Below are 23,530 nucleotides of genomic sequence, written 5' to 3' on the forward strand. Positions count from 1 at the left end.
CCACTGCCCAGACTTCCCCTTCATTGGCATCTTTATTGGCAAAACCACATGGTTTAAATCAGCATGGAGCCTCTTTTCCTCCTCACTCTTTTCTTTCCTAACTAAGTAACATAGATGCAGCCACAATGTGTTGATTTCTTTTCATGGAAATTTTTCAAATGGTTTAGTTCAATATTGCAAAATGTCCCTGCCCCACCTAACGCAGCCCCTTAAGAAACTGCACCTGTTCTTGGTGGTTACTCTTAGGGCCCTGGGGTTGTCTTGTCTCCGCTATTGAGAAGTTTACCTTGGAAACTTGCCCACCAGGTGTGGCTCTTTGCTATCCAAACTCAGGATATACTTCCTCTAATCTGCTGGTGTCAGGTGTCTTAGCCACAATCCCGTGAATAACGTTGCCTCTGATGCTTTGTTCTTCATAATGAAGTTAGACTTTGATGTTTTGTTCATTCATCATTAAGTTAGAAGAGGTGGCTTAATCCACTGCAGTTTCCAAATAAGGGTTGATCTGAAAGGAAGACATCAGGTGTTAGGAAGCCCAGAAAGATTTCTCAGTACTTTGGGAAACACTCTCTGTCTTTCTTACTATCTTTGAGCAGTTGGAGGGGATCAGTTTTATTTTCTTTTTTGAATATTAAAAGATTGGTTCTTTTTAGAGCGTTAATCCCAGTCTCCTCCCTGAAAAATTCTGTGCCTAGATTTTTTTAAAAAGATTTTTTCATTTTTTAAAAGTTTATGTGTATGTGTTATATCTGAGTGTGTGTGTATGTATACACCACATGAGTGCAGTGCCTCTGGAGGCAAGGAGAGGGTGCTGGATCCCTTGGAGCTGGAGTTACAGGCAGTTGTGAGCTGTCTGATACAGGTGCTGGGAACCAAACCCGAGGCTTCTGCAAGAGCCGTCCATCTCTCCAGCACCAACGGATGTTTTTATTATCATTTCAACCTATTTTCTGATGTGATTTTAAAGTTTATTTATATTGTACTTATTCAATAATTATATATGTGCACATATGTGTGTTGTGTGAGTATATAAGTACCACATGAGAGCAGGTGCATATGGAGGCCAAAGATGTCAGGTCCCCTGGAACTGGAGCCGCTAAAGGTTGTGAGCCACCTGCCAAGGGTGCTGGGAACTGAAGCCAGGTCCTGCTTAGGCAGTGAGACATTGACACATCTCTCTCACCCTGTGTGATCTTTCATGTCCTTAAAAGGAGAAGAAACTCAGGTAAGGACTAGACTTGGGCATGAGCACAGTCTGGGAATTTCTGAAGGTTTCCTGTTCCCCAAACTTCATTTTGTGGGTATATATGTTCTTTTGTTCTCTCTCTCTCTCTCTCTCTCTCAATATGCAGCTGCATATAGCAGTTGTTCAGGGTGTATGCATGTGTCTGTGTGTGCAGGAGGAGGATATGTGTGTATGTGTGTGTAAGTGTATCTGTGTGTGTTGTGTGTGGGGGGTGTCTTTGTGTGTGGTGAGTGTAATATTATATATTACAGTTGTGTGTATGCCTATATGTAACATCTGTATATTTGCATGTCGTGTGTGTATATCTGTGTATATGTGTGTGGTATATGTGTTGTCTATATGTGTGTGTCTGTATAGTATAGCAGTACATGTGGTGTGGTGTGTGATACATATATATGCATGTGTATATATGTAAAAGTAAGTATGTGTGTATTAGTGTATGGTATAGGGGATAGTTTGGAATGGTGTGGTTGGGTGTGTTTGTTTGTGTGTGTTTACAGTTGAATCTTAAATATCCTTAGATTGTCACCAGTGTCACTTTTGCTAGCACCCTTTACAAAGACTTTACATCTTTTCAGATTATGGATTTGAGACCACGAGGCCACCGACCACCATCATACCCTCAACCACTGCTGCCACACCGAAGGTCATCCCAGAGCAAGGCACTGTCAGCTCCTTCCCAGAGGAAGAGTTCGATCTGGCTGGAAAGAAACGATTTGTTGGTGAATGTCACTTTCTTAATCGGAGACGTTGGTTTTAACTTTTGCCTTTGAAGGCAGCGTAACTAAGCCTTGACCTGGCTAAGGTGGTATTTTTTTTCTTTTTTTTTTTATTTATTTAAATTTATTTATTTATTAAGGATTTCTGCCTCGTCCCCGCAACCGCTTCCCATTTCCCTCCCCCTCCCCCAATCAAGTCCCCCTCCCTCATCTGCTCGAAGAGCAATCAGGGTTCCCTGACCTGTGGGAAGCCCAAGGACTACCCACCTCTATCCAGGTCTCGTAAGGTGAGCAACCAAACTGCCTAGGCTCCCACAAAGCCAGTACGTGCAGTAGGATCAAAAACCCACTGCAATTGTTCTTGAATTCTCAGTATTCCTCATTGTCCGCTATGTTCAGCTAGTCCGGATTTATCCCATGCTTTTTCAGACCTAGGCCAGCTGGCCTTGGTGAGATCCCAATAGAACATCCCCATTGTCTCAGTGTGTGGGTGCACCCCTCGTGGTCCTGAGTTCCTTGCTCGTGCTCCGTCTCCTTCTGCTCCTGATTTGGACCTTGAGATTTCTGTCCGGTGCTCCCATGTGGGTCTCTGCCTCTGTCTCCTTTCATCGCCTGATGAAGGTTAATATTCATGAGGATGCCTATGTGTTTGTCTTTGGATTCTAAGGTGGTATTTTTTAAGAAAATTCTTCCCTGGGGTAAAATGTCCAGTTGAGGTAATTTAGTGAGCTCATTTTACTTAGATACACATTACTTTGCAAAAGTCTGCACTAACCAGAGACCGGTGAGTGCTCAACAGAGGACTTCAGCGAGTGCATACCTAGAGTATGCCAGCTCATGTGCCCGCACATGGGCACACAGAGGCCAGAGGACGCCCAATGTCTTCCTCCATCACACTCTACTTTGATCCCTTGAGGCAGAGGCAGCATCTCATTGAATCTGAAGCTCAATATTTCAGTTAGGCTGCCTGACCAGGGAGACTGCAGGATCTGTCTCCAGCGCCCAATACCTGGATTACAGCATGCACAGCTATGCCCGGTTTTTAATGTGGGCACTGGGGATCCAAACTCAGATCCTCATGCTGGTAAAGCAAGCATTCATACCCACGGATCCATCTTCCCCACCCTGTGGCCAGTCTTCTGAAGATGGTTGGACTTTTAGTGGCACAGTTTCCTAAATTCTGAACAGCGCAGCTTGGTGAATGCTGTCACTAGTGGTGACAGTATTGCAGAGCCAAAACTCCCTGTTGGGGCTTACCATCTCCAACTTCATCTGCCTCATAGAATTGGGATCTAGAAATTCTTTTCTCTCCTCTTCTTTCTCAGCAATTAAAGCAATTTCAATGGAAGATTCTACGCAACTGAACTATGCTCTAGTCCCTTCCCAAGCCATCTCTTCCCATGCCCTCGATGAACTGTGTTAATGAGACAGTTGGATTAATACGTTACTGAGTGGAGACAAGCAGCAGCTTAGATTAACACCACACTTTTTGGTTTCCAAAACAAATGTTCTGCCATGAACAGAGAAGAAGTCTTGCCAGCCAAGAGGCAATGACTGGGCGTCTCACCATGCGAGGGAAAGAGCAAAGCCATTAGGCTGAGGCAGCATTCCTGGGGCTAAAGCCAGTGTTTGCCTGGTGTTCCAGCAGTCTGGAGAGTCCACTAACCTCTCACTTTCCCCTGCTGGCGTACAGCTAAGAGGGAAAGAGGCATTTGGTGGTGTCATTAGCCCTTCTGCAGATTGCTTCTAAAAACCAAGACGTCTTCCGAAATCTCTAGTCATTTCCGTTGTGCTTACTTGGGGGTCTTGGGTATATAAAGCCTTAATGTCAATTCCTTGGCATTCTTAACTTCTCTTAGGATATAGTCAAAGATCTGTGGGCTGGTGTCAGAGAGCCTGTTTGTCCCTGGCTCATGAGCACATTCTCATATCAGGAGGCTCAGCTGTGATGGGGTACCAGGCTATGACTGGCATATTCCCAGACTCCTGTAGCCCCTGAAATCATGTGGGCAGGAAGGGCTTCAACATGCCGTAAATGTGAGAGTGGGAACCTAAGCAATAGCGCTGCAGAGGGCCGCTCGGACCTTGGCATTGCACCCAAACATCCAAGAGGGTTGTGAGGTTCCCGGAGCTCTGCAGGAGGCCACCTAAGGGGAAAGCTTGAAGCTGCCATCTGGTTCTCTGGTCTTAAGATGGCTGAGGGAATGAAATACGATGAGGGATGCTAGCTAACTGACTCACAATTTTCCAAATTTGAGGGCATAGGAATGGAAGAATGCCGGAGGCTTATATTGCATCAAATTGTAGTAAGAGGACCTTTCTAAATCACTTTGACGTTGTAGTCATCGGTGTTGGTGGGGCAATGAGACCTTTTGTAACAATCAGATTTCTAGCTATATGTACATAGATCCATTCATGAGAGGCAGGGATTGCTCTTTGATTCTGCTTATGTATATGTGTGTATGTTTGCTTATTTGTATGGGCGTGGGCACACATGTAGAGGGCAGAGATTGGTGTCGGGTGTCTCCCTTGTCACTCCTCCCGATATGTATTAAGGCAGTGTTGTTTGTTGAGCCCAAAGCTTGCCAGTTATCATAGTCTATAGTGCCAGCTTACCACAGGGGTTCCTTGTCTCAGCCTCCCAAATGTTGGATTATGGATGGTGGCCATGCCTGCTCCACCGTCACATGGGTGCTAAGGGTTGAAACGAGGCCCTTACTCTGGAGTAGCATGTGCTTCACTCACAGAGCCGTCTCCACAGCCCCAGGAGGTGCATCAGGTGTCTCTGGAGCCTTGGCAGGGAGAGGCTAAGCTGTGGATCTGATTCCAAGGAACACACGCTATGATTCTGCTGTCCCCCATCAACCCCCCACCACCACACACACCAAACCAACTCCAGCTGGACACCTCTGTCTTTTCCAGCTCCTTATGTGACGTACCTCAGCAAGGACCCATCAGCCCCGTGCTCCCTGACTGATGCTCTGGATCACTTCCAAGTGGAGAGCCTGGATGAACTCATTCCAAACGACCTGACGAAGAATGAGCTGCCTCCTCAGCATGCCCCCCGCAACATCACTGTGGTCGCCATGGAAGGCTGCCACTCATTTGTCATTGTGGACTGGAACAAAGCCATCCCTGGAGACGTGGTGACAGGTGTGTCCTAGGCAGATGCTCAGCGTTCCCACAGGCCTGGTAGAGAGAGGAGAGGGGAATGGGTGGATGCACAAAGGGGCAGGTAAAGTGGAGAAGACGGACATCATTTTCGGTGGCACAGGGAGCACAGGTAAGTAGAAGCCTTACCTGTGAGTCATAAAGAACACAGGCTGGAAGCCAGGGTCCTGAATTATAATTCCAGCTTGGTTTATACGACCTTGAGCTGATAATACGTCATCTCGCTGGAACTCATTTCCTTACAGGGAAAATAAATATCATTATATCTTTAACCTATTACCCTGAAAATAGCCACACAAACTACTTGTTAGCCGAAATCCTGTCGGAGAGAATGATGAAAACGTTTCTACTTAACTATTCCTTAGTGTTTCCTTCTTCTGTGCTGCTGGCTGCTCCCATGCCAGCCTGGGTGGTTCCCAATTCCTTTTGTGGGCATTGGGAAAAGTGGAACAACCCTAAGCATCTTGAGTCCCTCTGGGTCTTGGCCTGTGAGATGCCTATGAGTTTCTGTGACCCTGCCAAGACGACAATGGGGAGCGAGTCTGTTGAACTGAGTTCCCACAGAAAGAGAATTGATGAGCTCTGCGAACAGTCTCCTCTTTTGTGGGTGAGCTGTGTACGAGGAAGGCAGACATGTCGGCTGTGGATGTGTCTCTCAATGGCAAGGGTAGTGTCAGAGGTTAGAGATCAACATTGTCTATCCCAAGCGTCACGTGTAATTCTACACTGCTAGTGCCTTTGCTGTAGGACCCTGACATCGTCTTTTAAGGAGAGAAAAGTGTTCAAGAATATTCCAAGTTTAGTTTTTCTTACAGACCTTGTACGAAGGTCCCAGAGTCAGGGTAAGGGACCAGGAAATGCAGTCCTCACGCATCCTGCCAGATTCAGGGCAAGTGTCAGTGAGGAGGGACCTGAGTCTTTGGCATAACTGACGGCTGCTCATTTCATGTTGTATGCCTAGTGAGACCAATCTCTGAAATGCATAGCAATTTCTAAAAGAAAGCAGAGATCAGTGGAGGAAGGCCTATAACCAAGCCCCTGAGATTCTCTCTCTCCCCCCCCTTTCTCTCTCTCTCTCTCTCTCTCTCTCTCTCTCTCTCTCTCTCTCTCATATGTGTGAAGTGTTTGTGCACACATGTGTAGGTACGTGTGTTACATATGTAGGAAAGCCAGAGGAGGATGCTAAGTGCCTGGCTCTATCACTTTCCACCTCATTCTCTCGAGACAGGAACTGAACATGGAGCTAGCAAGGGTGGTGACCACAAATTCCTTAATCTTCCTATTTGTGTCCCCCCTCCGCACCAGCAGTGGAGTTGTAAGAAAATGTGCCTACACTCTGCCCAGCTATGGGGTTATAGGAAGCATGTGCCTACACTCTGCCCAGCTGTGGGGTTATAGGAAGCATGTGCCCACACTCTGCCCAGCAGTGGGGTTATAGGAAGCATGTGCCCACACTCTGCCCAGCTGTGGGGTTATAGGAAGCATGTGCCCACACTCTGCCCAGCTGTGGGGTTATAGGAAGCATGTGCCCACACTCTGCCCAGCAGTGGGGCTATAGGAAGCATGTGCCCACACTCCACTCTTTCTGTGCATCTGGAATCTGACCTCAGTTCCTCATGCTTGCGCAGCAGACGCTCTTTTCTCTGAGCCATCACCCCACTGCCATAACCAGCAAATGGGTAAGCACACATCACAAAGTCGATCAAAAAATCTCCTTTTATTCTCTTTGGCTTCAGATCCCTCATACGACTGCTATCCTTAAACAGCTAGATCAAGGTCAGCAATGGAAATCATAGGTGAATGATGACCAACAAGTGAGGGTCACTGTGAGTCTTCAGTCACACCCACAGGCCTGGGACTCACTGCCAGCATTCTTCACTTCATGTACTGAACAATTGTGTATCTCTACCAGGAAACTTGGGCTTTGGCTATCCTTTGAGTTCTTATTTATGTATTTGTTGTACAGTGATGGTTTGCAGATTCACATTTTTTTCCAATGTACCATGGACAATATTCACCCTCTCCCCTCCCCATTAATCTCACTTTCTGCTACTTTCATGTCATATATATGATCTATCTATCTATCTCTATCTATCTATCTATCTACCTATCTATCTATCTATCACCTATCATGTCTATCTCTATCTATCATCCATCTATCTACCTGTTTATCTCTATCATCTCTCTATCTCTATCATCTATCTCTCTTGCTCTCTATGTCTGTCTATCTATCTGTCTATCTATATATCTATCTATCATCTGCCATTATCATCATTATCTTTGCATGCACACATGTATTATCTCTGTCTCTCATATCTCTATCTATCATGTATCTATCTATATCTATCTATCTATCTATCTATCTATCTATCTATCTATCTATCATCTATCTATCTTCCACATATAACAGAGAAAACAGGACATTTGTCTAAGTCTGGCTTAGTAAATACTAAGTGCAGAACACTGTTTTTCCCCCACTTCTTTCTTCTCTGTGAAGTCAGGATTAGATGTAATTAGCCCCAATGAGCTGAGTGAGGCCAGAGAGTGACGGTGGCAGAGAAGGAAGAGAAGTAGGAACCAGTGAGACATCAGAAAGCACTTGAGGGTGCTGTCCCCATCTGGGTTCATCAGAAGTTACTGAGGTGTACCATCCTATCTCACAGTGACGCTTGCTCTGCTTGAGGTTCTCACTGTATGCATGCGTTACCCCTCCCTGTCATAGCTCTTTGTGATCTGGCTTCCTCTTAGCTTCAGCTGTCTCTCGGCACAGCCCCGAATTATCTGAGGGAGTCTCAACTGGGGCATTGCCTCTACGCAATTGGCCCATAGAGATAGCTGCGGAACATTTTCTTGATTGATAGTTGATGTGGTAGAGTCCAGCCCACTGTGGGTGGTACAATTCCTAGCAAGTGGGTGTGGGCTGTATGTGAAAGGCAGCTGAGCACAGAGGAGGAAGCAAGCAGGTAAGCAACATTCCTCTCTGGTTTCTGCTCCAAATTCCTGCTTGAGTTTCTTTCTTCTTAGTGATAGAGTATGACCTGGAAGTGTAAACTGGAATAAGTCTTTTCCTCCCCCAAGGTGCTGGTGGTCATGGTGTTTATTGAAGCATCAGGAAAACAAACTAGGGCAGGTTCCTTGATGTTCACCAGGCTCCTCCCTCTTCCTGTTTCCAGGGTACTTGGTCTACAGTGCCTCTTACGAGGACTTCATCAGGAACAAATGGTCAACCCAGACTTCATCAGTGACCCACCTGCCCATTGAGAACCTGAAGCCAAACACAAGGTATGACATAGTGGTCACTTATAAAGATACAGTCAGACCTGTGAGCTTGGTCACAGTATCATCTGCTTGGGAACAAAGTCTTGCCATTTCCCTGAATTCTTGGTTTAGCTTACAGGATAGCAATGAAGGCTTACCATGTACCATGCCTTTTGCTTAAGAGAAATTATTGCATGTATTGTGGCTGTTACTTAACAAGTGGGTTTATTCCTTGTTTTCCCAAGCATTACCTTCTGCGAGGGAAGGAATATTGTTCTATATGTTGGAAGAGAATTAATTCAGTTTTTAATACAACCTTGCTGTGCGATATTAGTGGGGCAGCAATTTGTCAAATGTATTAATTATCTGACACTTAAGCTTTGTGATACAGGTGTTCAGTGCATTCTAGAAGGGTGGGTTGCATGCATTAGTAAAGGGTACAAGTGTGTGTCCATCACTGAGCAGTGGCTGGATCAGAGCACTAGTGCTTCTGCAGGCCAAAGTTTACGGCACTCAGTGCGAAATTGGCAATATGGTCCACACAGGAGTGCGTGACTGCATTCTCCAGTTGTATCACTTGGTTTGGGAGGTCATCAGAAAGTGACCTGGTGGATGAACACAAGTGACCTACTAAGCATGCCTTGGCCAGGCAGTGGTGTGCCAGTACACTGACTGACTGGTCAGCTGGGCATGGGGTGGGGGGAATTCCTGGTTTATAACATTTCCATGACTGTGGTCAGGTACTCTTGCTAAGGCCAACTGCACAACATCAATGGGCCTGTAGGATCCAGATAGCCACAGCAGCACACTGTTGAATAGCACCAGCAGGCTTGCAGAAAGGAGCTCAAAGGAGCTGCCACAGGCAGAGCCACAGAGAAATGCAGCAGACATGTGCTAGAGGGGACAGAATCTGGCTAGAGCCCTGCTACCAGGAGACTTCCCCAAAGCTGGGAGCACTCCCTGTGACATTTTAATGTGCCATTTAGGCTCTCTGGAACCAAGCTTCCATAAACTGTTATGAACTGCAGGATTTGGCAAATGACATGAAGCAATAAGTCTGGGAACGGAGAAAGTGCTTCATTCCTTTCTAATGAAATGAATGTTGACCAGCAATGAAAGTTAATCAGAGGAAATAAAAGCAACAGGATCAGGTGAAATAGGGTCAGTGTGTGTGTGTGTGTGTGTGTGTGTGTGTGTGTGTGTTTCTGTGTGCAGGGATTTCTTACGTCGACAGCACTGCCACCAGACATATCAAAACGCTGGACGATGCCTTCCAGTGTGTTTGCTACATGAGCATTTGCAGCATAAGTCAAATCTTTGTCTCCTGACCTCTCCCTGCCTGTGTCCAATGTTCTTCCCATATATTTTGCTGCCATATTGGATTTCTGGCATTTTGACTGCCAGGTGATGGTAGCATAAGGTGAAGGGGTCCTTGTTCTGACCACAGCTCTGAGTCCAAACTTCATTCAAGCGATTCTTCCTGTTTATTTTGAGCCAGGGTTTGGGACATGGCGGTGAACCGGATGCAGCCCTCATAAAATTCAGAGTGCTGTCCTCATGGGTTTATTGTGGGAAGACGGGGACAGATGTTAAGAAGGACAAACAATACAGATACAGACTTCCACAGTCAGTGTCTTGAGGAAGTTTATGGAGAGTACACAATAGGGGCCTCCCTATTCTTATGAGCCCAGGGCTAGTTTTGTAAGAGCCTGAGAAAGTTAGGTCTGAAGTGCACAGCAGTTAAACCAGAGAACAAACAGGTAAGGTGAGGTAAGGTGGGCTGAGGCAAAATTGCTCCAGGAAGAGGGGGCCCCAAAGCTTGAAATGTTCTAGGAAGATGGAAAGTCTCAAAAGAGAATGAGGATGAGAGGAAGATGGACAGTACTGGGCTCCATCTGCCCCATGCGCCCAGGCTCCATCTGCCCTGTGTGTCCAGGCTCTTCTGCTCCATGCACCCAGGCCCCATCTGCCCTGTGCGTCCAGGTTCCATCTACCCAGTGCACCCAGGCTCTTCTGCTCCATGCACCCAGGCTCCATCTGCCCTGTGTGCCCAGGCTCCATCTGCCCCATGTGCCCAGGCTTCATCTGCCCTGTGTGCCCAGGTTCTTCTGCCCCGTGTGCCCAGGCTCCATCTGCCCCATGCACCCAGGTTCTTCTGCCTCCTCCAAGCAAGCATGGGTTGTTGGCTCTTGGGATGGAGATGCAGGTAGGGTATAGTATAGGACCTTCTCTCATCAAATTTCCTCAGAACCCATGTGAACAGCAGCTGCAAACAGTCTGAGCAGTATGAATACAATGAACAGAAACTCATCCCCCCCTGCACACGGAGCGGCATGCTGAGCTGGTACCCATTGGGCAGCCTCTTTGGCAGTCCACCCCAGTGCTCAGGACCTTTGATAACCAGCCCTAGAGTCCTCGGGAGAGACAAGGAATCACCGCACTCAGAGGAGGAGCCAGAGTCTAAACATGAGCCTTGGTGACTTACAGCATAACCTATTATTTTTTTCCAAACAAGGACCCGGCCATAGCTCTTCGGAGTCTGTGTATTTTAAAATCCTATTTTACAGTAGAAAGATTGTATAAGAGCTTTAGGGCAGTCCCTTCAGGGATGTGAGGAACTACTCAGCACAGGTGTCCCGTGTGGCTTCTGAACAAAGATAGGACTCCTCATTTTTAAATGGCTTCTCTTTTAAGAAAAAAGTCTTTGCAAAATTCAAGTAGAATGGATGATGTGTGCCAACCCACTGTTGGAACTGCCATTGGAGTTTTTCCCTAAGTGTCTCCACAGCCACTGATCGAGAGTGTGACTAATCAAGAAACACACACTGCTGGGTCCATTGAGATTTGGAAATGTGTTCTTAATTGTGCATATCTTTTTAAAAAAAAAAGAATTGAAATGAATAGAATCAATATGTGGATAACTTCAGATTTTACCAAGTGGCTTTTCTCTTCTTCATTCAGACCATGGGAAAATGTCTCCGTGTGCTGTGCGGCCAGAGGTGCCTGTGATGATGTACTTACCTGTGGCCTGTGGCCTGTGTGATGTTCTTACCTGTGGCCTGTGTGATGTTCTTACCTGTGGCCTGTGGCCTGTGTGATGTTCTTACCTGTGGCCTGTGGCCTGTGTGATGTTCTTACCTGTGGCCTGTGTGATGATCTTACCTGTGGCCTGTGTGATGTTCTTACCTGTGGCCTGTGTGATGTTCTTACCTGTGGTCTGTGTGATGTTCTTACCTGTGGCCTGTGGTCTGTGTGATGTGCTTACCTGTGGCCTGTGTGATGATCTTACCTGTGGCTTGTGTGATGATCTTACCTGTGGCCTGTGTGATGTTCTTACCTGTGGCCTGTGTGATGTGCTTACCTGTGGCCTGTGTGATGTGCTTACCTGTGGCCTGTGGCCTGTGTGATGTGCTTACCTGTGGCCTGTGTGATGTTCTTACCTGTGGCCTGTGTGATGATCTTACCTGTGGCCTGTGGCCTGTGTGATGTTCTTACCTGTGGCCTGTAGCCTGTGTGATGTTCTTACCTGTGGCCTGTGGCCTGTGTGATGTGCTTACCTGTGGCCTGCGTGATGTTCTTACCTGTGCCCTGCGTGATGTTCTTACCTGTGGCCTGTGTGATGATCTTACCTGTGGCCTGTGTGATGATCTTACCTGTGGCCTGTGTGATGTTCTTACCTGTGGCCTGCGTGATGTTCTTACCTGTGGCCTGTGGCCTGTGTGATGTTCTTACCTGTGGCCTGCGTGATGTTCTTACCTGTGGCCTGTGTGATGATCTTACCTGTGGCCTGTGTGATGTTCTTACCTGTGGCCTGTGGCCTGTGTGATGTTCTTACCTGTGGCCTGTGTGATGATCTTACCTGTGGCCTGTGTGATGTTCTTACCTGTGGCCTGTGTGATGATCTTACCTGTGGCCTGTGTGATGTTCTTACCTGTGGCCTGCGTGATGTTCTTACCTGTGGCCTGTGTGATGTTCTTACCTGTGGCCTGTGTGATGTTCTTACCTGTGGCCTGTGGCCTGTGTGATGTTCTTACCTGTGGCCTGTGTGATGATCTTACCTGTGGCCTGTGTGATGATCTTACCTGTGGCCTGTGTGATGTTCTTACCTGTGGCCTGTGTGATGATCTTACCTGTGGCCTGTGACCAGGAGTCAGTGGTACCCTCCATATGTAAACAGCCCTTCCCTAAAACTTTGTACTGTCTTCTAATCAGCACATGAACCTGTGTGCCTGACTTAACCAGGCCAAGAACTTTGAGACAGTTAAGTGAGACATTCCTTCTGGCCAAAAACTAGAGGAAAATGCTATTTCTAAGGTTCCAAGAGCCATCATTCACGGGTCCTACGGTAGCCTTATGCTATGTGGAACTGCAGAGAAAGGAGAGGTTCCAGCCGATGTGCTGATCCCCAGTTCTTCTTTGAGCATCAGTATTGGCAAAGTAAGATGCTTAGGAACTTCTTTTCCTTCTCTATGAGCTAGCCAACTCAAACAATGCTTCCTAGAATATTCTCTGTTCTGAGGCAAATTTTGATCGTTTCAGTAAAGCCTCTCTCCTCTTCCTGAACAGGCTTCTCTTTCCTGAAGGTGCCAAAGCTCAAGGCAGGATCATCTTGTTAGTTCCTCTGAGAAGGATAAGCCCTAGCCACACTTTCCTACAGATGGAAGTTTCTGTCCTGCCCAGTTCTGCAGTCATTCAGTCTGAACAAAACACACCGAGGCTTATATTAATTATAAACCAGTTGGCTTATTAGCTCAGGCTTATTATTAACTAGCACTTACAACTTAAATTAACCCATGATTCTTCTCTATATTTAGCCATGTAGCTTGGTACCTTACCCAGTGAGGCATTCTCATCTTGCTTCCTCTGCATCTGGGTGGTCACTGCAGACTGAGCCTTTCTTCTTCCCAGAATTCTCCTAGTCTGATTGCCCACCTATATTTCCTGCCTGGCTACTGGCCAATCAGCATTTTATTAAACCAATACAAATCTTTACAGGACACAAGAGAACTTTCCTGCTAGTCACAAGTCACGTTATTGTTGGACCCACCATGGAGTCTGAGATGTTAGGTTAATATTTGACTTCTACTCTGTGTTTTGTTGGACCAGCTCCTCTTTCTTGGAGTTTATACTGGCACCTGAGTCTTAATCGGGTTTTTAAGGGATGAGCTTGAAAAGATACCCAGTGCCTGCCTGTATGATCCAGGAAATGCTCTCTGAGCAGCTATCAGTCTAATTTTCTATTCCATCCCCTCAGCCACCTGCCTGGGCTGTGTTAATTGTACTATTTCAAGACATCATCAAAAATGAAAAAGTTTAGTAAAAAATATATGAGGATGAATGACCAGCTGTGTGTATGCATGAATGTGTGTGTGTGTGTGTGGTGTATGGAGGTATGATGTGGTAAGTGTGTGTAAGTGTAAGGTATGTGTGTGTGGTGTGTGTGTGGTGTATGGGGGTGTGGTGTGGTATGTGTGTATGTGTGTAAGGTGTGTGTCTGTGTGTGTGTGTGTGGTGTGGTGTGTGGTGTATATGTGTAGTGTGTGTGCTGTGTGTTTGGTGTGTGCATGTGTGTGTGGTGTGTATGTGTGTAAATACAGACAAGCAGGATTCTAGAGTTACTACAGAAGCATACTTGGGAGGTTGGGAATCTGTCTCATGACTCAGAAGTCAAATAAATTTCTCTTTTAAAAGATACTTTCTTTCAATTTCAGATACTATTTCAAAGTTCAAGCCAAAAATCCTCATGGCTATGGGCCTGTCAGCCCTTCGGTCTCATTTGTTACGGAATCAGGTATGGGCACATTCTTCTTTGTTTTACTGTTTGAAACGTGAAATAAATGATCATAATGATGGCTATTGGTATAGTGAAAATTAAGACAAGAAAATATCTTATCTTCTGGGTGAGATCAGGTTTCTTTTAATAATTTAAAACAAGCATCCCACCCCACCCTCCACCCCCTTCCCACCCCACCCCCACCTCTGCTAGGTTAGAAAATAACTGAGGTCGAGTTCTAATGAAAGGAAAAGCAAATTTAGTTTTCAATCTAAAGATAGTTTTGACTCACTGGTATAAAACAGTTTCAGAGCTTTCTTTGTTGCTGGATTTTTATTATTTGTTTGGTTGGTTTTGGTTTTATTGCAACAGAGTAGCCAAGGCTGACCTGGAACTGATTAACTAGTTAAGGCTGGTCTCAGGCTACTTGAGTCCTGAGATTATAGGCGGGAGCCACCCTCTGGTAACATTCACCTTAGATGTCATAGGAGACAGCGGTTTCTCCAGATATCCAAGTCTTCTTCTAGGATCTCTACGAAGGGGCAGAGATGCCTGTAACACACACTTAGAGTTGAGCTCCTATTCTGTCTTAATACACTATCCCACATGTTCTTGTATTTGGAGTGCTGGAAGGCCAAGCTCTCAGGCTCTGTAAGGCCAGGTTCCTGCATGGGTCCCAGGAACATGAGGCGGAGTGCTGGCCCAGCATACCAGAAGGCACGGGTTTGAGCCCAACACCACCTAAAAATGATTTTTTTCTGAAGCAAAATTTCTTTAAAAGCAAATTACACACTCTCGGAAGTGATTTTTGCAGCTAAAGCATAGATAGTTTTAAAATAATAAGTGTCATAGATTTTGAGCTATATTTAGCCCTGGTCACTGTCCAGACAGGAAGCATGTCTGTCACCGCCAGCAGCTTCTTCCTATTGTCCTGCACCCTTTGCTCTCTCCAATGAGTTCACGTCATTGAGGATTTGACGTAAGTGCCCTAGAGTGGAGACTCCTGTGCTGGGTTCTGTCAGAATCACCCATGCACTGTGTATGTTACTAGAGTGTAGACCCCTGTGTCAGGTTCTGTCAGAATCATCCACGCACTGTGCATGTTAGTCCTTTGTTTCCCTTTCATCATTGGTCTGTATTTCTTTGTGCAGCTGCACCACAATATCTCCATTCAGCCCAATCTGCTGCAATTGAAGTTTGTTCTACTGTGTGTTAATTACAAAGATGCTCTAAGTATCTATATACAAGTGCTTGGGTTTGTAATTTGCCTTCTCTTGGGTAAACACTAAAGAATGGAATCGTGTGTGATATTGTAGTATACAGAACCTTCTCATAAATCACCAGACCTCCCTAAATATGAAGCTTAATAAAGTTTTTACATGATTTATTTCTTTAATTTTGAATGTGCATTTGTGTGTGTGTGTGTGTGTGTGTGTGTGTGTGTGTGTGAGAGAGAGAGAGAGAGAGAGAGAGAGAGAGAGAGAGAGAATGTGTCACCACGGTGTGCATGCGAGAGAGCATGTATGCGCATGCCAGGGTGTGCATATGAGAGCATGTGTGTGCACACCACAGTGTGCATGTGAGAGCATGTGTGTGCAGGCCACAGTGGAGGTTAGAGGGCAGCTTTCAAGGGCTGGTTCTCTTCTTCCACCAGGTAGATCCTGGGGTAAAAGCCAGGTTGTCAGGGTCGGCTTACTTACTGAACCATCTTGCCAGTCTGAAGTACTGATTGCTTTTATAGCGCACAATTTCAAACCATTGTCTCTCCCAGAAACTTACAGCTTCTGTGTCAAAAACAAGGCAGTTGACTAAGAGTATTTCTCAAGAGAAAATACTTATAGAATGAAAGTATTCTTTCATTCTGGGAAACTTCGGTATCTGACAAAACATTATTTTCTCTCTATTCCAATTTGGTTAGCTCTTTTAATTATCGTCAGTGTTTCAGCATTTTTATAACCGCAATGCATGCTACAAAGCCAATTATTTCTTTTTTCATCCACAGACAATCCTCTGCTTGTTGTGAGGCCACCAGGTGAGTTTCTCATCTTGAGGATTCTAATGCTCAGGTTGATGTGACTGTAAGATGTACAGTCACCATGACGACCCACAGGTTGATGTGACTTTAAGATGTGCAGTCACCATGATGACCCACAGGGAGAGACGGTGGGACATTTTACATCTATGTGATTTTTTTTCTGACAACTTCGATTCATCCACCCTCTATTTTCTTTGTGGAAGAGAATAACTTGGAAATATAATAACTTTAGTAGGACTATAGCTGTTGGTATCTATGAAAAACTATGATGGAATAGCCAACACCTATAAAATAGGCACTTTGTCTACATGTTTTTTGAGCATTTTAATGTGACAAAAATGTGACAAACTGCAAGTATTTGAGGGTGGTTTGCCCTCCTCAGCCAACCAACTGAATAAACCTGTGTTTCTAGTTCAACAGGAATAAGGAGTGACCAAAAGAGCATGACTTAGGCATAGGGACTTGGGGTACTGTGCCCTGTCCCAAGGGTCAAATATGCCAATACAGCTGCTTTTCCTTGAGGCTTACGGCTGCCATTAGCATTGAGAACCCTTTGTTGAAATTGCAAGATCTTAAATACTCTAGGTTTTTTTTTTTTAATGTGGTACTTAGCTTTTTGTTGTCATGACAAAACCCCAAGAAAACCAAAGGAGAAGGATTTAGTTTTGGTTTATGGTTTTGGAGATTCCAGAGCACAGTCACTTGGTTCCCTCGATCCCAGGTCTAAGGTGAGGTGCAACCTTGTAGCGGGAGGTAGGGCAGCAAAGCTGCTCTTCACAGCAGGCAGGCAGGTGGGAGAAGGGGGCCCTTCACAGCCATGCTCTGGTTACCTGTATCTTTCCCCAGGCTTCTCCTTCACTCAGGTTTGAGTCTATCAGTGAATGGGTTAACCCACAATGACCTTAGGACCTGCTTGATCCAATAATCTCTCCATGGCCCATAAGAAGCAGGCAGACCAAGCCTCTAATGCATGAGCCTTAAGGAGACATTTTTAGAACTTCAGTTGTACTCTAGCATTGAATAAGAAAGGGGAAATAGATAATGCATGCACATATGCTCAGAGAAGCCCTAAGAGGAAGGAAGGCCCCGAGGAAATGCCCAGTTTCCTGATAGTTTGTGTCTGATAGCCCCTGGAACCCGCCGTACCTTAGAGCATGTGTTTTGTGTTGTCAAGGTGGTGAGCCCATCTGGATCCCATTTGCTTTCAAGCATGACCCCAGCAACACTGACTGCCATGGTCGGCAGTATGTGAAGCGGACGTGGTACAAAAAGTTTGTGGGAGTCATTCTTTGTAACTCACTAAGATATAAGATCTACCTCAGCGACAACCTGAAAGGTAGGTCTGGCGCTTGGGTGGCTGTGGTGAACTTCTGCTGGGCACTGACTCGGAAAGCAGATGCCTTAGGATGTGTCTGAGGTCTGGGACTGTGAGGACTTTGGTGCAAACCAGTTTTGTAGATTCCGCTTTGGGGTGGCTAGCTTTATACATAGGTGCCCACTGCATTTGGGGCATGAAATCCAAAACCAACTGGCCTGATCAGTTTTTAATTTGTTTCTTTTTCTTGCTAGAAAGAATAGGTTTGTCAAAACCAAAGTCTTCCCTTCCATCCTCATCTCTCGAAATTTATCTGCTTCATCTCATCACCAGTCTCTCCCTATCTTGTTCTCTCTCTGTCTCCATCTTTGTGTGTCTCCATTCATCTCTTTCACCCATTTTCTCTCCCTTCAAAATCTCTGGGAGAGATTGCGCAATCATCTTCCGGATCCCAGTGTGGGAAACAGAGTTGTCCAACCCCAAGTTGTGCTTCAGCACCATGGACAGCACCTCGTGCCTGCAGCTGTGTGGGAAGTTTCTTCTAATTATACAGACACGTCTGGCTTCTAAACTTCCCTCTTGAAAGCTGAGGATTAAAAGGTCCATTATTTGCAGGGTGGAGCTGCCTGTATTGTTCATATACAGGCATATGTTAAGTGTTTAGTATACAAGATCTTGGGGGCTTCTCACACTTAATCACATTTGTGCTATTACAAACATTTTTCAGACATGGAAACTATGGAACACATGATTTCAATAATTCAAACAGTCTCCAATGCTTGTTCTAAGTTGTAAGCCAGCTATGACACTCTCCAGTAGTCACTGACCTGTGATATGCCCTCACACAGACACATTCTACAGCATTGGAGACAGCTGGGGGAGAGGCGAAGACCATTGTCAGTTTGTGGATTCACATCTGGATGGAAGAACAGGGCCTCAGTCTTATGTGGAAGCTCTCCCCACTATTCAAGGTAAGAAGGACAAAGCTGCTGTCTTATTCTGTGGGTGGGAGAGGAAAATTGTTATAATGAGAAAATACGTGGTAGCTCTGCCTTTGACCTAAAATTTAGAGATTAATGTTGGGAGCACTTTGGATCATAAAGGGTAAAAATAAGGAATTGAGGAATTAAAGTACTACCACCATATGCTGGCCTTGAGAAACCGGGAATACAGAGGAGTATATAAGACCCCAACCCTGTTCTCAGAAATAAGCTCTGTCCCCAGAAAGAGCAAGCAACTGTGTGGAAGGTGAACAATGGTGGGCAATGTGAAGTGTAAATAACAGCAGATTATGCCTCCTGGCTGTCCTCTTCTCGAGGGATTGTGTTCTTGGTGAGCGTATGAATTTGGTTGTTAGGAGAGGCAGTGTGAGCGGAATCTTACAACATGAATGAACATGAACAGTGAACAGCGGAGTTCAACTTGAGTGAAGAGCAAGCATGAAACCCACCAGAAGAGGCTTCAGGGTCAGGGCACCAGCTCTCTGATGATGCACTGTGAGGTGGGAACACTGTGGGATGTCACAGATGAGCCCAGCCGGCCATGCGAACCAGCAGCAGCTGGAAGCAGTCCAGCATCTTTGCATGGTACACTCAACTCTTGCTGATGGTGTACATTCAGGATATGACGTGCTGATCTATAGGTTTCTTCTTTGTGGAAAAATATGTGGATTTTACATGAGCATCTCGGTTTAGTTTCTATTGCTGTGATAAAATACCATGACCAAAAGGCAATGTGGAGATGAAAGGGTTTATTTGGCTTACACATCCTGGTCATAGACTATCATCAAAGAAAGTCCAGGCAGGAACTCAAGCAGGGCAGGAACCTGGAGGCAGTGGCCATGGAAGAGTGTTGCTCATTGACTTGCTCAGTTTGCTGACAATCTGATGGAAAAATCTTCTCAGTTGAAGTTCCTTCCTCTCCAATGACCCTGGCTTGTGTCAAGTTGATAAAAATACCAACACAATGAATTACCCATTTTCTAATGATTAAAATACACAGGCAGCAAAATAAGCATATTTAGAATCTTGCATCTAGAATAAAGAACCAATGGGATTTGTCTACTTCTTAGAGTTACTATAGACAAATGCTTCAGGTGACTGTAGATGCAGGGGTGGGGGAGGGTGGCATTTCCAGCCTGCAGTAGGTGGGACAAAAACTAAGACTCGGGAAGACTTCACACTATTCTGCAAGTCTGACAGAGGCTGTGGAGTGGCACAGTCCTCCACTTCCTCTCTAGACTTTTTATTAATACTTAATTGTCATTTTGGTTAAGATTTTTACCTGATTAGGTGGGGCCACATTATAGAGATAATCTTCTTTGTCTGCTGATTTAAATTATAACCTCATCTAGCAATGCTTCAGTGGGAATGTCTAGAGTACTGTTAGGTCAAATATGTAAGCCGGCTCAGTTCATCTCAACGTACACCCCATATCTTTTTAGCTCTCGCAGTGCCCTAGCATCTGTTACAGTCCCGTGTTATCAGGCTCCTCTGTGACTAAGAGCTAAGGTTGTGGTACTAACCATGGCTGGTTAACATGCTCACTGGTACAGTGGAAGCTAGCCTTTATTTGATAAGAGTAAAGTAAATAAGGCTAAATGTGAGAGCCATCGAGCCCCCCAAAACATCTTGAGGCTACCAGAACATCCTTCTACATCAAGGAGTTGGCAATGCTCAGATTTTTTTCTGGAAAGGTCTAAAAGTCTACTCTAGGTTCTGGGGCTTAAATCTTGAGCTGCGCAACTCTGGGGAGCTGGAAGCTCTGACCTCAGCGAACAGGATGGGGGTGAGTGCTGTTCAGTTTCCCCAGACCGGGTACACTGCACAGTGAGTGCTCACTAGTGATTGGCTAAAATCACGTTCTCTTGTGATAAGTGAGAGAAGATCTGGATTATTCCCCATGAAACATGATGGGGTAGATCTAGTATTATGACGACACATAGAACTGGCCAAGTGTACTCACAACTAACACCCAGACTGCAGGATCAGATGTTTCCCATCAGTGACTTTGACCATCTTCTTTCTCTTTCTTTCCCACTGCCTTTCCAGGCTACTACCGCCAGTACCGCCAGGAGCCTGTCAGCTTTGGCAACATTGGCTTTGGAACCCCCTACTACTACGTGGGCTGGTATGAGTGTGGAGTCTCCATTCCGGGAAAGTGGTAACCACCGGACCAGCTTGCTGCAAACTCACCCTCCAGCCTGCTTGACTAACTTGCACTAGGGACTGTGGGCAAGAGAAAGACAGTGTTCCAAGCCCAACGTCGCAGGGTATCAGGAGGCCACAGGGTGGACACAGAGCATCTGATCCTCTTCGGTCAGAATTCGGCCACATTTCTTGGTCTGGACTATAAAGAGAATTCGGTTTTGCTGAAACTTCTTCTTCATGCCTTATCTGTAATCACACATTCCACAGACATCAACCTAGCAGCAGATCCAGTGTGACTTCCAGACTCTTCCGGCACAAAATTTGGATACTCCAGGATCTCCAGGGAACGGCACTGGCATGCTGTGTTTGCTTTACAGAATGCTTTCTGCTTTTCTCGTCTTTGAAGCAGCTGAGTTTAAGCTTCACACCTGTCTGTATGACGTAGAATTGAATTACTGAAATTACCAAAGAAAACACACTCCCTTTGAGATTTATACTAAAGACTTATCCACCACTGGGCAAGGTGCTTCAAATCCTATTTGTAAATTCTCAATTTTGATATATATGTGTATGTATATATGCATATACATATCTACACTCGTCAAGAATATTGATTAAACTTGCTAAATTTCTTTTTGTTCTTTAGATGAATGTGTGATGACTATGTGGACAAAGGTTCTGTCTGTTAATATCTTCCTGGGGTGTCCATGGATAGATTTTCTGCAGAATATAGATTCTGTGCAAAGGTATGCATGGTTCTGGTAGTTGCTGCTGGACTTGGGCCATGACAGAGGTGTTGATGAACAACACCATTACCAGTCACCCGTGCCTTCCTCCAGTCATTTAATATCATGGGGCAGATGACTTTATTACCTTTGTTGAAGCATGTGTGTGTGTGTGTGTGTACATGTCTCTCTGTGTGTGTGTACATGTCTGTGTGTGTGTGTACATGTCTCTCTCTCTCTCTCTCTCTCTCTCTCTCTCTCTCTCTCTGTGTGTGTGTGTGTGTGTGTGTGTGTGTGTGTAGACTTGTGTGCATATTTGCATGCAGGCATGTGGATGTGTGTGGAGAGGCCAGGGATCAGCTCAGACATCATCCCCAAGGAGCTGTCCCCTTGTTTGCTGAGACAAGGTTTCTCACTGAGAGCTGGGGTTAACAAATTATTCTGGGCTGGCTGGCCAGTGAGCCCTCAGGATCTGCCTGTCTCTGACCTCCCCTCTGCCCAGTGCTAGGAATGCAAGGATGTCCCACCACACCCAGTTTTTTGTGTGCGTTCTGGGTATTGAACTTGGGTCCCGATGTACTTTCCTGACTGAGTTCTTACCTGCCCCTTTATCTAATGTGTTTCCAGACTAATGAATACTTTAGTTTAACGTGATTTTAAAGTCATATCTTTTTAAACATGATTTTAAAGTCATATCTTTAAAAACTCAATTTTCGTTTCTGTCTCTCTGTCTATTCCTGAAGTAGAAGAATCTTCCTCCCTGGACTCTGGCACAGAGGTTCATTTAGAGCCTTTGTTTCCACTGTTGCAAATGTGTCTGTCTTTCCTATGTGCCCCAGCTAGCCCTGTGAATGAAGGGCTTGTCTTCTTTATTATTATTATTATTATTTATTTATTAAAGATTTCTGTCTCCTCCCCGTCACTGCCTCCCATTTCCCTCCCCCTCCCCCAATCAACTCCCCCTCTCTCATCAGCCCGAAGAGCAGTCAGGGTTCCCTGCTCTGTGGGGAGTCCAAGGACCTCCCATCTCCTTCCAGGTCTAGGCTCCCACAAAGCCAGTACGTGCAGTAGGATCAAAACCCAGTGCCATTGTTCTTGACTTCTCAGCAGTCCTCATTGTCTGCTATGTTCAGCGAGTCTGGTTTTATCCCAGACTTTTTCAGATCCAGGCCAGCTGACCTTGGTGAGTTCCCGATAGAACATCTCCATTATCTCATTGTGTGGGTGCACCCCTCATGGTCCTGAGTTCCTTGTTCGTGCTCTCTCTCCTTCTGCTCCTGATTTGGACTTTGGGGTTTCAGTCTGGTGCTCCAATGTGGGACTCTGTCTCTGTCTCCTTTCATCGCCAGGAGGGTGACTATATGTTTTTCTTTGGGTTCACCTTCTTATTTAGCTTCTCTAGGATCATGAATTATAGGCTCAATATCCTTTATTTATGGCTAGAAACCAATTATGAGTGAGTACATCCCATGTTCCTCTTTTTGGGTCTGGCTTACCTCACTCAGGATAGTGTTTTCTATTTCTGTGCATGCAAAATTCAGGAAGTTATTGTTATTTACTGCTGAGTAGTACTCTAATGTGTATATATTCCATACTTTCTTCATCCATTCTTCCATTGAAGGGCATCTAGGTTGTTTCCAGGTTCTGGATATTACAAACAATGCTGCTATGCACATAGTTGAACAAATACTTTTGTTGTATGATAGGGCATCTCTTGGGTATATTCCCAAGAGTGGTATTGCTGGGTCCAGGGGTAGGTTGATCCCGAATTTCCTGATAAACCACCACACTGCTTTCCAAAGTGGTTGCACAAGTTTGCATTTCCACCAGCAATGGATGAGTGTACCCAAGGGCTTGTCTTCTTGCACCGAAGTGGCAGCATCAGAGGAGCTGAGAGGAACATGAGCTGGAAGAAAGGGCTGATGGGTCTGAGGGCCACTCCTGACATAAACCACAGGCAGAGTGCGGTGCAGGAGTGGGGGGCTGGTGGTTTTCAGACCCTTCACCGTGCTGCGGTAAAACCTCATGTGTCTGGCTTTCTGCAACTCAAGACCAGCCTGTGACATTCTACAGCGCCCATTGCACAGTGGCAACAACAAAGAAAATAGCCTGAGAAAAAGCTAGAACTTCTCAAACATC

The 23,530-nt window shown here is 45.5% G+C and overlaps 1 protein-coding gene across 1 annotated transcript in view; it reads left to right on the forward strand.

The window, feature by feature from the left end:
* Nucleotides 1–21,292, forward strand: part of Fndc1 (fibronectin type III domain containing 1) — a 134,842-nt gene extending 113,550 nt beyond the window's left edge. Inside the window, exons 15-22 of the mRNA XM_041679991.1 lie at nucleotides 1,825–1,968; nucleotides 4,888–5,118; nucleotides 8,310–8,418; nucleotides 14,106–14,185; nucleotides 16,170–16,199; nucleotides 17,377–17,538; nucleotides 18,366–18,488; nucleotides 20,568–21,292. Of these exons, the coding sequence (XP_041535925.1) occupies nucleotides 1,825–1,968; nucleotides 4,888–5,118; nucleotides 8,310–8,418; nucleotides 14,106–14,185; nucleotides 16,170–16,199; nucleotides 17,377–17,538; nucleotides 18,366–18,488; nucleotides 20,568–20,683 (995 nt within the window). The 3' untranslated portion in view covers nucleotides 20,684–21,292. The remainder of the gene's footprint in view (nucleotides 1–1,824; nucleotides 1,969–4,887; nucleotides 5,119–8,309; nucleotides 8,419–14,105; nucleotides 14,186–16,169; nucleotides 16,200–17,376; nucleotides 17,539–18,365; nucleotides 18,489–20,567) is intronic.
* Nucleotides 21,293–23,530: the final 2,238 nt, after the last annotated feature.

The sequence above is a fragment of the Microtus oregoni genome, unplaced genomic scaffold, assembly GCF_018167655.1.
Source record: "Microtus oregoni isolate MIOR12 unplaced genomic scaffold, Mior012 000033F_ref0000390, whole genome shotgun sequence".
NCBI classification, from domain to species: domain Eukaryota; kingdom Metazoa; phylum Chordata; class Mammalia; order Rodentia; family Cricetidae; genus Microtus; species Microtus oregoni.